The sequence below is a fragment of the Natrix helvetica genome (genome assembly GCF_964273705.1).
Source record: "Natrix helvetica genome assembly, chromosome: 1".
Lineage (NCBI taxonomy): Eukaryota > Metazoa > Chordata > Lepidosauria > Squamata > Natricidae > Natrix > Natrix helvetica.
Genome location: NC_138548.1, coordinates 134,791,391 through 134,808,668, shown reverse-complemented (window position 1 = coordinate 134,808,668; position 17,278 = coordinate 134,791,391). Strand labels below are relative to the sequence as shown.

The 17,278-nt window shown below is 40.5% G+C and overlaps 1 protein-coding gene across 9 annotated transcripts in view; it reads left to right on the top strand.

Annotated features, from left to right (window-relative positions):
• Positions 1-17,278, top strand: part of SEMA5B (semaphorin 5B) — a 532,760-nt gene that overhangs the window by 333,776 nt on the left and 181,706 nt on the right. For all 9 annotated transcript variants that reach the window (XM_081938785.1, XM_081938788.1, XM_081938787.1 and 6 more), the window contains one exon: positions 15,176-15,275. In XM_081938785.1, the coding sequence (XP_081794911.1) occupies positions 15,176-15,275 (100 nt within the window). The remainder of the gene's footprint in view (positions 1-15,175; positions 15,276-17,278) is intronic.

The following is a 17,278-nucleotide window of genomic DNA, read 5'->3' as shown; positions in this document are numbered from 1 at the left end:
CAATTTATAATAACAATAGTTAATTAAATTGGTATGCCTCCTGACTGTCAATGACTCTTGGCAGTTCATAACAACAACAAAAATCAAGTAAAAATAAAAGATGGCCAATGTGATAAAACAAGGGCTCTCACTTTCCCTTACCAAAGGCCTCAAAGAAGAGACAGGTCTCCATGGCTCTTCTAAACAACAGGAGTGGGGACCACTCCTGGATCTTGGGGGGAGGGGGGAATCTTGGGTAGGCACGGCTGCAGAGAAGATGCATTCCAAAGTCCCAGTAGTTGGTACTGTTTAAATGAAGGAATCTGAAATGTACCAACCCTGATTGAATCGACTAGGCAAATGCTATGGAGACATGTGATTCCTCAAATAAATAAACCCAGCATCATGCAGGACATATAAGCAAGACCTCAGAAACAGAACTGAGGGAACAATTTGTCGATGTATTTTATGGACTAAACTCTCCTCCCCCCCCCAAAAAAAAACCCCAACCCAGATACTCATTAGAAAGAAAATCCCTTTGCAATGGTAAAGCCCAGGTAGGGCTTGATTGGATGGAAGAATCGAACGAAAATTACTAAAAGTAGCCATACTCCCTTTTGTAGCCTGTCATATCCTAAAATGTAGGGCTTTTAGCTTTTAAACTTACGGTCTTTGGCTACTGCAAATGCTCTGAAAAGTATCAGACTAATTTTGGATGAAAGCTATCTACAATCCGGCTTTGATTCCCATTGTGTCATTTTTGCAATAGCTTTGTGATATGTCCTTAGTTAGTGATTCAGTCGAATTTAGACTGATCATTATTTTGGAATCTCAGTATGACATTACGTACTTTGAAAAAATGAACTTCTGAACTAAGATGTTAGCTTTTCAGAAGACATTAATTGTTCACTGCATGATCATGATTGCACTTGGATTCATTCACCTACTAAATGTAAATAGGTTGTTGAATGTAAAGCTTAAAGCCTAAATAGATGAAGGGTAGATGGAACTTGTTTCCTAGGCATGTCAGTAATTCATTAAGTTCTTTTTTCCTCCTCCTTCTTTAAGTATATTATTGTTACTTTGAATTATTATTTCAACACAGAGTGGCACACTTCGACTTTTAAAACAAGATTAGGGCTGTGCAGCACTTTGGATTTGAAAGGGAAAAGATGCTGAAATATGCTGACACAGCATCTATTAGCAATTCTTCAAAGCAGCTGCATTTTTTTCCAGTAGTGGCTGCCTGCAATTGCTGTACAATCCTGGTAAAGTCACATTTAATTTAAAGAATAGCCAATGGATGTCCAAACCTACTCCAAAACTTCTTTCTCTCTCTGAATCCAAAGTGCTACATGCATACACACACCCAAAATCAGACACCAAAGACAGGACCACATGTGAAGTTCCAATTAAAATGATTCATTACTTATCATGCCTATGCACAAAAATTGAATCGGCTAACATTAGCACTATATTGGCATTATATAAGGCTTAATGGAATTCAACAGGGGCTTCTTAGTCCATTTGTGACATTGTAGAGACTCTGGGATGATTCCTCTTTTGACTCCGTTCCCAGGTTTTGCCACTCCTTCTCCTAAACCCTCACCTGTCCATCTATTTATTTTTGAGGGCAACAAAAGCATGTCCCAGGGCAGTCTTGATGCTACTCTACGGCCTGGCTTTTTTGAAAAAGTGGGGAAAGTAAGTGAATGAGCTGGCCCTTTGCCTGTACCTTTTAATGCAGCTTTTAGATTGTGGGCTTCATGCTTTTATATTAGCATCTTATATGTTTCCTTGAAATTAATTACAGATGGCAGTAGAGACTGTCTAGATATCTGACTTCTAGTGATTGGCTCATATTCATTATTTTCAGTCTATGAGCAACTGGGTGTCTTTTGCTCAAATGTATTTATTTATTAAAGTTTTATACCATCCATCTCACTGGTCAAGTGACTCTAGTCAACAAATGAAATGGCTTCAAGGAAGAAAACTATTTCTTATAGTTCTTTGAATATGAGGTATGAACATGAGTCTTGAGAAAGAGAATATACACATCGTTCTTAGCTGCTGAATGGTTCTCCCCAATAGGTACACATACTCAATGACATGTAATTTAGAACTAGTCGGTTTCTAATAGTGGCCATAGATTTGCAATTGAAGGATTTATTTATAACCACTGGATCTGGCAGACATCCAGTAGTATGTCGAATGTGCTTTGTTTTATTGCCAAAGTGTTTATTGTTGAATCAGCCTTATTTCATAACAGTGTTCTCTGATATATAAATCTTTTGCTTGAAGGCTAATTAAAGGGGTTGCTAAAGGTGCTGTCAATTCTCTGGATTTTAGTCTTTAGGGGTTCTGGCCTTTTGATTTCTTACAGCATGTCTTTCAAGGTGTTCTTATTACTTTCATTATTCCTTTCGGCATTGGATTCTCCTCTCTTCAGAAGAAGGGATCACAGTCTGTGTTGACAGTTCATAAATCACAGACTTTCAGCAATAAAGCAACTTTGGGTGTTCCATATAGGTTTAAGACAGATTTGAAAGGTACTTCAACACTTTGAGTTGGAAATAGTTTCCTCTTCTCAGTTGTAAGAAAATTGTAGAAACAATTGAAAGCCGTGAAGATACTATGAATTTTCATTTAGATTCTATACATGATTGCCCAGATGTAAGGATGTTTAAAACCTCTCTTCATACCTTGTGCATTTGACATACAGTATATTGGGTAACTAATACTAAAAATTAAATAAATCTGACTTTCTATGGCATATATGTGATGGAAAGGCATTCCGGGAGTAGGAAGTATCTTATTAGAAGTTAAATTTAAATTTACTGACAAAGAAATAAAGGGAGGCTAATATAGCTATTTCAAGATGTTTAGTTCTCATCAGCTAGCCATACCCTTTTGGGTTTCAAGCCTGGGCCACTTGCATATTAGGCAGATGCATTAACCTCTAGGCCACGAGCTCCTCTTGCTTTGTGAGTTGTACCAGGGGGGAAATTTAGTGTATTTCTAGTAAGACCGGTCTATCAGGGCAACCTGGTCTATCCAAATATGAGATGAAGCATACTGCTTCCACTTTCCACATTCAGCCCCAATCCAGGAGCTTAATCATCATCATCATTTTAGCCATTGTCTATCCATTGCAGTATGAAGGCCTCTTCCGCATGTTTCCAACCAATATGATCCAGGTTTTTTTTGTCAGCTGGGCCTGCAATACTTGATGAGATGAATACCCCTGACTAACACTGATCACATCTGCCAACCCACATTAGACCAGCAGGGCAGATTATGGTCTGTTCCTTCCATATGACAATACAACCTCAACAATGGCCCTCATTTTCCAGAGGCCCTAGCCAACCACCCACAGCAGCGGGAAGAATTGCCTGAAGGCAGAGGTTGCTAAGAATGAGCATCTACTGTAGGCATTAATGCTCCTCCTTATTGAATTATTGAAGATGAGCAAGCTGAAAACTTGAAAGACAGTCTTACATGTAATATGCCATACTAATCTAAACAAAATACAATGTACATAAATATTACTGATCAGATCTGATGTATCAAAAATGCATTCATTTGCTAGTGGGCATACGTATTGTATTTTTCGGAGTATAAGACGCACTGGAGTATAAGATGCACCAAGAGTTTGAAGAGGCAAATTTTTAAAAAAAGTTTTTGCAATCTGCAGACCTCTCAAAAATGGTCCATTGTTTGCGAAAACGGGCCCATTTTTGTCAAAAAAAAAAAGGCATGCATAGCCTTTAGGAGGCTTATAGAGTGCTTCTGGTGGCTGCAAAAAGGAGCAAAAAATGATCCATTTTTCACTCATTTTGCCCCCCCCCCAGCCCCCAGGAGCACCATAGAAGCCTTCTAAAAACTATGCACAGCCATTTTTGCAAAGGAGGTGGGGTTTCAGGAGGCAAAAAATGCTGTATTCAGTGCATAAGATGCACCCAGATTTTCACCTTCTTTTTTGAGGGAAAAAGATGCTGTCAGCTCCTGCAAGCCAACTGGGCCAGCTGCCAAGACTTGTGCTTACCAGGTGGAAATTTCCCTCCTCCACAAGCAGTCCAGCTGAGAACTCTACAAAGCTCTTCATGACTGACTGCCGGAAGGTTTCCACTGAGAACATTCCAGAACTGATAACTGACTGAGAGTAATCCATGATTGATTGCCGGGTGGTTTTCACTCTGGGTCACGAGATGATGGGTGTGTGCGCACGTGGGGGTGGGGTTTAGCCTAGTTACCTAGTAACTATAAAAGGTGGTGTAGAGTACTGGGTGTCAGCTCTGACAATTTATTCATTGCCTTAGTGCTTTGTTGGTCAGTTCGTGTGGAGGAAGATAAACTGCATTTTCAAACCGTCTCTGTGATTGGCTGTTTTCATTAACTCTTTGGAACCTGACAGGTGTGTCTTATACTCCAAAAAATACAGTGGCTGTATTTCTTTTTCATGCTTATAAATAAATATCAAACATTGGATAACAGATGCCTTATATCTCACAAACTGAAAACCAGAAAGCATTGTACAATGTTCTTTTTCCCAGTCTTGAGAATGTTCTTTTCCAAACCTCTCTCCCTTTGTGTTCGGAAGTGAAGACAAGGAAATTTCACAATTGGAATGTGAGCAAGTTTCTATATTGTCACATGAACTACCTCCCATTTATTATAGACTGAGACTGCAATGATATATAATCATTAGAACTTTCTTTATCATTAAGTTCTCCAGATGTCTCTTTAGTGGCTGGCCACTTTGAGCTAGGTGAATGTAGTGGATGAAAGAGAGTATCAGTGAGAGAATGTAAATAAATACATTAATACATAAACTAATATCTCATACATGATTTTGGAGAGAGGTATGGATTTAAGGGATTAGAAAGTATATTTGCAGTCAGTGACACTCCAGATTAGCTTTTATCAGATACATTAAAACGTGTGAAAATTCTACTCATATTCCAGGGGAACAAGAATGAGCATATCCTTCATGTTTTTATGGAGAAGGCAAAAACAGTGTGGAGAGCTTCCTCTATCCATGAATCATCTCCATGGGTTTCAGAACTCTGGTTTCTGGGGCCTTGTCACATTCCAAAAGATCCTACTAATAGAAAAGTTCTGTACTACAAGCCATGGCCCACTACACATTAAAGGGAAAGTTATTATTCTGAACACTAATCTTGTTTTTTTTATAATAACTGAAGACATAAATTATGTGTCCAATGTGAGTGCTAAAATAGAGCTCTGCAATGGAATATCATGGCATTTAGGGAACTCTGGCTCTTGTTCAAATAAATTTTACCTTTTTCAGAGCAGGAGATGGCTAGGAAATTACTCCAACATGAACAAAAGATTTCTGATGACATCTGTCTCAGGTCTTGAGTATTTTGAAGTACAGTATTTTGATTATGGCAATTTGTATGTATCTGACAGATATACAGTTCTGTCCACTTAAAGAGCCTCTGTAATCAACAGCTTCCTTAATTTTGTTATTGGAGAAGGAGAAATAACGAGCTGGTACTGTGTAAAAGCCTTTAAGATAATGTTGGACTAATATGTATCATAGAAGGTTTATGTCAAAACTTTAGTGATTTTAAAGCAGGGGTGTCAAACTCACGATCCTGTAGCCTGGATCCGGCCCATGCAGTGCTTAAATCTCGCCCACAGAACCGGCCTGGAAATAGCAAAGGACCGGCCAGCAGGGCCACTGGCAGCCAAAATGGGGCACCGTGGGTGTGTGTGTGCATGGCCTATGCACCCTGTTTTTGTCTTGGATGGCCTCCTGTAGGAACATGCCAGCCAAAACAGGGCACGAAGGGCCACATTTGGCTGGCAGTTTGCTGCAGGAGGCATCTGTCTCTTCTCACCACCAGCAGCAGCCCACAGAGGCGAAAGACAATGCTGATCCGGCCCTCAAAGAAATCCGGTTTTCTGCCAGGGTGATTAGAAAATCCCCCTCTGCCTGGACTCTCTGTCTCCTGGACTCTCTTGGCTGTTCTACCCCTCTGACTGATCCTTCTTTATACTGACTGGACTCTTTACTTCATAAACAATGACATCTAAAAGACCACCTCCTGGAAAGTCAGGCTTTGCTGCCTCTGCCCCAACATCTGCAACCTCCAGTCCTAGCACACAATCAACGTTAACAGCCTTCAAGCAACCTAAATCTACGGACCTGGAGTTTCATCAAATGTTTCAACAAATTCTACAGGGACAAGAGGAAATAAAGAGACAACTGAAGGAGATGAAAGAAGAAATTAAAGAGAACCAGGATAAAATTAATAAGAACTCACAGAGACTGGATCTTTTGGAGGATGGGGCGGCTGAGATGAGGGGGGGGGATAGAGGGTGTGCAGAAGGGAAACAAAGAACTTGACACCCAACAAATGAAAATAGAGTTTGAGAGAATGTCTTTTTATCTTAGATTTCAAAACGTGATGGAGACAGATGATGAAAACATAAGGGACATCATGACAAACATTTTGGCTGAGTATATTCAGAAGGAGAAACAACAGATGGGGTGGGAAATAGACCTGGCTTATAGAGTAAACTCAGCTTATGCTAGAACACACAATGTTCCCAGGGAGGTACACATTAAATTTCTTAGGAAAAGTACAAGAAATGAAATCCTGAATGCACAAAGGGGGCAAGCCTTGACATACAAAGATAAGGAGATAACCATCCTGAAACAGATCCCCAAGAAAGTGAGGGAAAAAAGAAAACACTATTCGCAATTGGCGAATAAATTATACCAGAAGGGGGTGTGGTTTAGATGGTTGATGCCTGAAGGTATGTTAATATTCTGGGAGGAGACAAGAGTTAGGATTAATACACCCATAGAGGCGCAGGCCTTTATGGAGAAAAATAAACTGCTCCTAGAAAAACCAGATGACTCCTCAACAGACATACAAGACACGGGAGGGGCCGGAGCTCTGCCAGCGGGGGGAGATGGGGCGACAACAAGAAAGCTCAGATCACACAAATGAGTAAGAAAAGCCATCTGATATAAACTGATCGAAATTACCAATTGAATTTACCACACTGACTACATGTTATTACTTAATATTGAATTTTATGCAAATGTATACTATGAGTTTGGAGGGGGGGTACATCTACCGTATTTCGCAGCTGCCAAAATTTGTAACTTTTCCCTTACCTTTCCCCTTTGTAAAATATAAAAAAACCCAATAAAACTTTGTTTAAAAAAAAGAAAAGAAATCCGGTTTGACACCCCTGTTGTAAAGTAATCAGGCAATTTATCCGAGGACATAAAGTCATGGGGCCACTTCATATTTTGTTCAATGGTGAGGGAGTTTATTAGGGAGTTTACACATAACATACTGGTGGCATGCAGTATAATAAGTGACTTGGTGATCAATTCTCATGGTTGATAGAGAAACTTAGAGACTACTTTGTGTAAAGTGAGGGAAGGGCATGGATTTTATCAGGTAAAATTTTCCATTTAATTTCTGGTGCTGTACTTGGAAGATACATACAGAAGCTCCTTGCACTTCTATGAATTTGTTCAATTCGTAGAAGTGCAAGATTTAAATGGAGTAATAAGGAACAGAAAGAAATATACTTCATGGCCTCTGCGGCATTAGGACAGTGATGGTGACTTCTCATATGTTTACATTCTGTGTGGTGTGCATATAATTGGCCACTGTAGCTGTTTTGTTGTGAACCGACAAATCCTGTGTGTTAGTTGGTGAGGTAAACCCATGTCACAAATTTTGCTGCAATTTAAATTAAATGCACCTGAGCAATATTGGAGTGGGATGGAGAACATGGCTATTTCCTCTTGGGATAGGTTACAAAGACAAACACAAAGAACACTGAGTTGGATTTGTCATGAGTTATTCATTTCTAGGATTCCTGCTTTCTTCCAGAAAAGAGGTCTTTTTAATTTTAATTTGTATGAAGATTACAAGGAGTTAGGTAAATGTGGTCTGTTTTTTAAGGCTTTTCGTCAAAATCGAAGGCATTGCTTTAAAAGGGGACAGAAATAAAAAAAATTAAAAATGGAGGTCAAGAAGGCTGCCTCTCCAATAAATATGTCAGAGTTCATTCAATTCTTATATGTACATTTCATCATTATTCTTATATGTACATTTCATCTACTCTAGAGAGGTAAAATCATCTGATACATGTGAGGTTTGTTCTTCTAGATACAAGTTGTTTGTTCATTCCCAAAATGTCCTTGGCATTTGGCAGTGACATATAATATGGGTCGTCCCCCCAAATGCTTAGTTCATAGCTGTCATAGCTGATCCTCTTTCCCCTTCAGAGAATCACATGAGTACAGAAAACCTGGTGATGGTGTGAATTGGGGTAACTGGTAGTTTACACTTTCAGGAAAAGACGCTGTGTTTAATCATCTCCCAACTCTATAAAGGTTTAAATCTACGAAGTGACATGTCATGAAGCCTTTAATTTAGCAATCAAAAAGGGATTCTTTATATACTTTGCCACCCATGGTCATAAGTAGAACTCAGAGCAGTTGCCTGTTACTTCTCTGCCTTGACTATCATTTTAAACTATCGTAGAGAGAACTGAGCTGCCTAAGTGCACATATTTTTCACCCCATAATTCTTTACTTGTAACTTTTTTATACTGTTTGTTGTTTAAAGGTAGAGATGATAGAAAAAACCTCTTAAGCTAGTGTGCCAAATGAAAAACAAAGGAGTAGGAACAGCGTTACATTTTCTGCTGCCTTTTCAAAATGAGTTTGTCAAAGAAAGGAAGAATAGAAGGCCATTGGAAATGACAAGAGAAATTGGGGCATCAGAATAGGATCCATAAAATGTTTCATTATTTTGAAATGACTTTTTGGTCAAAGAACAAAATTGCCCAAACTTCTAGAGAACACATGCATTATCTTGTTCTCCTATCTAATGCATGCAGATTTTGATTATTAAGCTCTGACAGATCCATGTTTGAAATACATTTATATTCAAGAATTTAAAAAGAAGGTTAATAAGCTACGAGAACACCTTGGTGGTATTTTGGCATCTGTTGTGGGTTTGCATATTGCTAAATGTCCTGGCAAATCCTGATGGATTGGAGAAGGATGGTTTCAAGTCAGTCTTGATGAGTTAGTCTTCATTACTTCCTTGTTTCAATTTATGACTGCAAGGGCTCGAAAAATTCATGCCCGTGGATGGAGAATTCTGAAACAGAGAGACTCACATTGCAATCTAAAGGAAGGAATTTTCAGACCCCAAAACATTGTAGATCTAAAACAAGCCTCTTTGGGATTAAGGATTTACTAAATTCTACTTAGAAAGAGTTTCTAGTTCTGCATTTCTAATGTAAAAAAAGATAACCATATTGTCACACAACACACACACACACACACACTGTATATGCATGTGTATGTGTCATTTTATGGATATTGTTTTTTAAAAAGGATGAAAAAAATGAAATATCTGGCTATTCTCTAATAGCCGCTAATATTCTCTAATAGTTTTGGAATATCTTCTAGTTACTGATATTCATGACTCTTATTTTGTACTGTATTAAGAAGAGCTGAAGGACACCTGCGAATAATAATATAATAATTTGCAATACTATTTTGTGCAGGGTTTGTCACATTAGGGTTATATTTGGCATCTGGATTCCCAGTCTTCTAGAGAATCACAGGAGACTGCAATAACGTTACAGGGAGATGATTTAAGGGCAGGAAAGGGAGTAGGGAGATCCTAGAAGATGACAACTGAGGGAGAGATGGTTAACATTTGGGCATTGAAACAACTGGCCTCCCACTGGTTGCCTCCAATCTTATCCTTTAGTTTGCAAAACGGACATAAGAAAAAAAATTGTGCTAATACAATCAACCATTTTGTCAAATTTTAGCAGCTTAATTTTGGTGTATGGGGTGGAGCTGCATATGTCAGGTAAATCACAGGTTTCTGTCTCTGATTTAGTATACTGTGACATATACACTGCTAAATTCATGGCTCTCCTGTTTTAGCAATTGATGGTTTTCTGGCTTCTGCAAATGGGTTTCAAGACTCCTACAGCATTCCTTCACCATGCATTTTAAAATTATCTAGCATCATTTTGCAGTTTCTGCGTGATCTGCATCGTTGATTATGGAAGCTTTTATAAGCAAGAAGTGTCATATACAGGTAGTCGACAACTTACAACCATTTGTTTAGTGAGTGTTCAAAGTTACAGCAGCATTGAAAAAAGTGGCTTACAATCAATCCTCACACTTAACAACTGTTGTAGTCATGTAATCAAAATTTTGGGGACATGGTGGCTCAGTGGCTAAGACGCTGAGCTTGTTGATCAGAAAGGTCGGCAGTTTAGCGGTTCAAATCCCTAGCGCCATGTAGTGGGGTGAGCTCCCGTTACTTGTCCCAGTTTCTGCCAACCTAGCAGTTCGAAAGCACGTAAAAAATGCAAGTAGAAAAATAGGAACCACCTTTGGTAGGAAGGTAACAGCGTTCTGTGCACCTTCGGCAATTAGTTATGCTGACCACATGACCGTGGAGATGTCTTCAGACAGTGCTGGCTCTTCAGCTTTGAAACAGAGATGAGCACCACCTCCTAGAGTCAGGAACAACTAGCACATATGTGCGAGAAGAATCTTTACCTTAATCAAAATTTGGGTACATTGGCATGTTTATATCACAATTGGTGTGTCCCAGGTTCATGCATCACCATTTATACCTTCCCAGTCAACTTCTGACAAGCAAAATCAGTGGAGGCCAGATTTGAATAATGACATGGCAACAAAGACAATAAAATTGGACATAATTAACTTAACCATTTTGCTTAGTGATGGAAATTCTGATAACAATTGTGGTTGTACATTGAGGACTAGTGGTAACAATAAGACTTTATTAAATTTCTTTTTCAAGTGAATCTCTAGTACAGACAGTCATTGGGAGCTTTTGCGTAAATTGCCATTAGAAGGGTAATAATAGGCTCTACCATCCTACCACCTTACCATCCAGCTCAGATGGATAAGCAGATAGGATCTTAAAATATGACCTAAATTTGATAATGGGTTGGAACAGTTTATGTCCAAATTAGCTGGAGATAACTGTGGATAAATAAACATTATCGGGGGTGGAAGTTCTCCTTTTGAACAAATGGATGTGATTTTCAACTGTCATAAGGAGCAACTATAGTAGGCAGCTCTTTCACACAGGTAAGGTTTGGGCCTAGCAAATTTGATGACTATTATCTGTGTTTTAGATGTACCCCATCTTTTACTACTGTCATGATTTTTCTGTGGGACTAACCATGAAAAATATCTAATAATTGATGGTGGTATAAAATGGAAGGCTGCTAACATTGCAAGATACAGGTACCATATGATATCCTGAAATGTTTGCTCATTTCAACTGTTAAATGTGAAATCCCCATGGGATTAAGATAATGTTTCTACCATTAAGAACTAACATTAAAATGTGCCTCTTTAAAGGACAAACAGACATAACCACACACCCATAGTCAGCTTCTTAACTCCCTGGAAATTTGACTCATTTCTCTCAGCATTTAAAAAAATTGTAAGGACCCATCTTTTTTAATCAAGCTTTTGGTTGTTAATTGTTTTAGTATTGGAAACATTTAGTTTTAATCTTTACACTGTGCCTGTGTGTGTTTTAATTATACTAGCTGCCTTAAGTGCTCATCTGAGCAGAAAGACAAGATATAAATTGAATACACAAGTGTTATACTACATATAATACCATGGAAAAAGCTAAAAGCCAAAACCTCTTCTATTCTTTTAATGATAAAGCAACCTGAAAGTTAATTTTATTGGATTATTTCTTTCCTACAGGAAATAACGTCTTTAAAACACACACATACACACACACACACACACACACACCAATCTGTGGTAACATTTTGAATGTCAGTTGGTAATCCTGAAAATAATTTCATAAGTATTTCTATTTTTATGGTTCATGTGTTTAAGGTTGTTGCATAGGGTTGGGTTTTTTATACATAACACCGCGTCTTTTTCCAAAGAATGCAAAGTTAAGGCTTCATCTTAAAATCATTTGGGAGTAAACATCTCTTTTAGAAATATTATATTTTACTGTTTTTGCTTCCCCTTTAAATAAATCTATCTAACTGGAAAAACAGGAAACAAGCAGAATTTGTATTATCTTGAAACTGTTATCTTTTCTATTAATGCACCGGGTTATTGTTGTTTTCTTTTACTTCTTCATTTGTTCCATCTTGGTCAGATCCTTTATAAACCAAATGCTAACTAAAGCACACTTCGAGGGCTTTTAATAGAACTCTGTGTCTTATGTTTATAAGTGGTAGTGCAGGGTTTTTTTAAAATCTTAGCGTGCACAGAAAGTCTTATCTGTCAAATTTCCTTATGACTAACCCTGAAGAATAATTGTGTCCCATTTATTTTTTTAGAGGAAAGTTGCCATTCAGAGAGGATGGAGGTCCAAACATTTTAATGTTTTTTAACAGAAGGAAACCAAAGTCTCTTGCATTACAGGAGATTTAGATCTCCATATCTTTCTGTAGTTTCTAATGAATACTCCCCCTTCCCGCTAGTGGGATTTTTATTTTATTTTAAAAAAGAGTTTTATGCAGGAATAATAGTGATTTCCATAAAAACTTCTGCCATTAAATAGCCTTTGCCCAACGTTTGATGGTAAGATATGATGCTATAGTCCCGTGATGGCGAACCTATGGCACGCGTGCCACAGGCGGCACGCGGAGCCATTTCTGAGGGCACGCAAGGCATTGCCCTGTCAGCTCCAGTGCGCATGCACCCGCTGGCCAGCTGATTTTTGATAGTTTTTTTTAATCTCCGGAGGATTCCCTGAAGCCTCCAAAGGGCGAAAAACAGCCCAACGCAAAGAGAGCTACCGGAACGGGGAAAGACAAGCGGCAAGGAAAGAGGCTTCTTTCACTCGTGCTGGCTGCTCTGTTCCCCCCTCCCCCCTGCTACTAAAAAGGATCCTGCCCGATCCCTTGAATCCACAGGGAAATGAGAGAGCTGCCAGCACGAGTGAAAGAAGCCTCTTTTCTTGCCGCTTGTCTTTCCCCCCGTGCTGGCTGCTCTGTTCCCCCCTCCCCCCTGCTACTAAAAAGGATCCTGCCCGATCCCTTGAATCCACAGGGAAATGAGAGAGCTGCCAGCACGAGTGAAAGAAGCCTCTTTTCTTGCCGCTTGTCTTTCCCCCCGTGCTGGCTGCTCTGTTCCCCCCTCCCCCTGCTACTAAAAAGGATCCTGCCCGATCCCTTGAATCCACAGGGAAATGAGAGAGCTGCCAGCACGAGTGAAAGAAGCCTCTTTTCTTGCTGCTTGTCTTTCCCCCCCATGCTGGCTGCTCTGTTCCCCCCTCCCCCCTGCTACTAAAAAGGATCCTGCCCGATCCCTTGAATCCACAGGGAAATGAGAGAGCTGCCAGCACGAGTGAAAGAAGCCTCTTTTCTTGCCGCTTGTCTTTCCCCCCCCGTGCTGGCTGCTCTGTTCCCCCCTCCCCCCTGCTACTAAAAAGGATCCTGCCCGATCCCTTGAATCCACAGGGAAATGAGAGAGCTGCCAGCACGAGTGAAAGAAGCCTCTTTTCTTGCCGCTTGTCTTTCCCCCGTGCTGGCTGCTCTGTTCCCCCCTCCCCCCTGCTACTAAAAAGGATCCTGCCCGATCCCTTGAATCCACAGGGAAATGAGAGAGCTGCCAGCACGAGTGAAAGAAGCCTCTTTTCTTGCCGCTTGTCTTTCCCCCCGTGCTGGCTGCTCTGTTCCCCCCTCCCCCCTGCTACTAAAAAGGATCCTGTCCGATCCCTTGAATCCACAGGGAAATGAGGAGAGCTGCCAGCAGGGGGGAAAGACAAGCAGTAAGGAAAGAAGAAAAGAGGCTTCTTTCACTCAACGTGGCTGCTGTTGCCCTTTTCTCCATTTCAGTGCTAGGGCATCGAGGTTGCCCCACCCACCATCGCCCAGGTCCTCGCTTCTCCCAAACATTTCTTTGCCTACCTGATTCCCAGCTCCATCGTGTGCAGAGAAACAAAGTTTGTGGGACTAAAACAAAACTTCAATCAATTACAACTTGGCGGGGGGGAAGAGATCTCGCAAAGTTGGAATTGATTGATTGAAAGGAGTTTTTTTTAGTCCCACAAACTTTGTTTTCCTGTCCAAAACGGCAAGAAACACGATGGAAAAATGCTACGGAGGGGAAATTAAATAGGCAAAGAAATGCTTGGGAGAAGCGAGGACCTGGGCGATGGGGGGTGGGGCAGGCTCCATGGAGTGGTGCTGAAATGGAGAAAAGGGCAACAGAGCAGCCACCTTGAGGGGAAAAAAGCTGCTTTTCCTTATTTCCTTGCTACTTGTCTTTCCCTCATGCAGATTGGTCTCTTCCTCATTTCCCTTTGGACTGCAGTGACCAGGCAGGATCCTCTATGCTAGCACAGGGGAGGGGGGGAAACAGAGCAGCCACCTTGAGGGGAAAAAGCTGCTTTTTCTTCTTTTCTTGCTGCTTTTCTTTCCCCTGTGCCAGCAGCTCTCTTCATCATTTGTCTATTGACTGTAGTGCCCAGGATCCTCTTTAATAAAAAGGGAGAATTTAGCAACTGGACTCACACCTGCCATTGTAAAAAGGGCCCAATCTTTACACAGGAGAATGATAAGGGAAGGTTTTTTGACACAGGAGCACACTTGAGTATCCCCCCACCCCCACCCCAATCTCTGCCCGTTAATGGCAGAGCAACTTCTCCCCTCACTGGGTGTTATCCAAGGGGAAGCAGCCAGAGCAGGGAGTGGCGAGGAAGCCGTGTGCAAAAATGCACGTTCCACACAGGTGAGGGGGGACATTAAGTTATGTGGGTGGGCACTTGAGTTCGTGTGATAGCGCGCACGTATGTGCTTTTGGCACCCGAGGCGAAAAAGGTTTGCCATCACTGCTATAGTCAGTTTTTTCCATTACCTACTACATAGATTAGAAGACTGACCATTGAATTGACTTTATTAGAATTAATTAGAAAACTGAATTGAGTTAATTAGAAAACCAACAAATCTTGCTTCAGTAGATGCTACCTCGGTAGACCCCCTCCCCCATTATATCAAAGTGGAATTTTATAGATTGTTAATTATCCACATATTGAACAAAACTCTGTCGGAGATCCATTAGTTGAACGCCATGTGGAAATCTTGCTCACCAGTGATGTCATTTTTCCTCTATATTTTTTTTCATTTTTCTTTTCAGATCTGAAGCCTTGGGTTTCAAATTTCACATACTCTGGTGTACGGGACTTCTCTCAGCTTGCTCTAGATGCCAATAGGAATCAACTCATTGTTGGAGCCAGGTAAATGAGAACCTTTTAATTGGAGCAAGATTGCTTCTCTAGTTCATTGCCTGAACGTTACTGTTTGCAAAAAAGAGATTGCTTTTTCAGCCTGCAAGCACACTCCATGTTGCTTTAAAAGCAAAGCCTTAATTTATGTAGAAAGCTTTTAGAAATGCAGTAATGATGTTGAAGAGGAGAAAATTGCCAGTCATTCTTGTGGGGAAAAATGTAAGTAAAATGAGGAATTAATGAAGCAAAAAGCTGTCATTTCCCACGGATCACAAAGGCTAAAAAATCTTTTCTCAGTGAGGTGGTGTCCACATGTATGGAAACAGAACTAGATGAAAGAAAGAATTTAGCGCATTAATGGAGAACATGTTCCACATTGTTACGTAGCATATCCCTAGTATGTTAGGCAATTTTTCTTGGAGAAGTTTTAGTTTGAATGAACTAGAATGATCATCCATGCTATTGCTAGAACACTTTGAAGAAAAGGATTATGCCCCTCCCCCATAACTTTTGCATTACCTATGATTACTAATAATGCCACCATAAAATTAGCAGTTCCTAGTTTATTCATAAGTAGCATTTATATCGTGACAGCATTTAAGAACTGAAATTACACCTTCCTAAATTCTTAGTATTTCTATAACTCAAAGTGCCTGAGATATTATCATGGTAGCATTTAAAGCAGCTCTCTAAAATAGCCCAATTTTCAGGTAAGATTATAGGTGAGACAGTGACGTGCGGTGAGGTTTATGGCTGGTGAGGCTGGTGACGTCATCAGGAAGGTGGGGAATTCTTAGCAAGGCGCCGGCCACGACTCGCTTTCCAGGGTCCTTTCGTGAGTAAACTGGCAGGGAAACGGTCCGAAAAGTCCGCCCTTTCGTGAGCAACTTCCAGCAAATCTGCCATTGCTCAGTGCGAGGAAGGGAGCCGCTCATGCATGCGCGTACGCATTCACCCTGGAACCATGAGCTCCGGTGTCAGAACCCGACAGAAGGTGGGGAATGGGACCACATGTGCAGGAGGGAGGCTGAGGCTAAAGGAGCCTCCTGCACCTCCCTCTATCCTGCACACTGCCTTCCTGAGTCAACATGAAGGTGACCGCGGCTCGCGCAGTCACATTCCCCGAGGCTCCTCAGCGCTTTTTCACTTTTTTTTCCATGATGAGAGCGGTGAGGCTCTGCCTCCCCTGCCTCCCCTGACCGCACGTCCCTGATTGAGATTATCCAAGGATACGTGAGAGTTGTTTAAGGTATGAACAGGTTCCTTCTTGGCTCTTAAGTCTTTTCAATGCCTGTTGCATTACACAGTCTTCCTCTTGCAAAAATGTTGCTCCTCAGAAAATAAAAAAGTTGAATAGCCATTTGTCACATCCTGCTTTATTGCTGGCTTTTGCGGGCTTGTCAAAACCTACTGTAATTGTGAATTCAGATAACTCTAGAATGCCACAGTACCACTCAAGAAGTTCAATCTGTATGGAGTGCTCCATCCCTGATTTTAGGCTCTTTGCCTTTTGGATCTGGCTTCATCATTCAGGTTCCCTTGAGGCTACTTGTCACTATTTGTCAAAAGTGGCCTGATAGACCTTTTAAATCTACTTTGAGAGTTTAAAAACAGCATTTAATTCCTTGTTTGTCTGAAAGGACAGCACTTCCAAAGAGCAAGGAAATGGTAGTTAAAGTGTAGCAAAGTGATATTATCATCTTGTTCAGAGATGAGATAGAGCTAATGCTGTGCAGTATGGGCCTAGTGGAGAGGTAAACATAAATCACAGAGATGCCTTTTGATAAAGAATATATGAGAAAGATTACACATACTGTACTGTTTTTTCTTTATTTCTGATGTTTATGAATTGTGCCGATTGTGCTAGATCTTGTCAAGACAAGAATATCTCTAGATTGGATGCTTAGAAACAAAATGCTTAAGGATGTTTGCATTAAATTGTGTGCATGTACTGGCTCACAATGACTCACTGGAGAAGAGCCTAATGCTGGGAACGATTGAGGGCAAAAGAA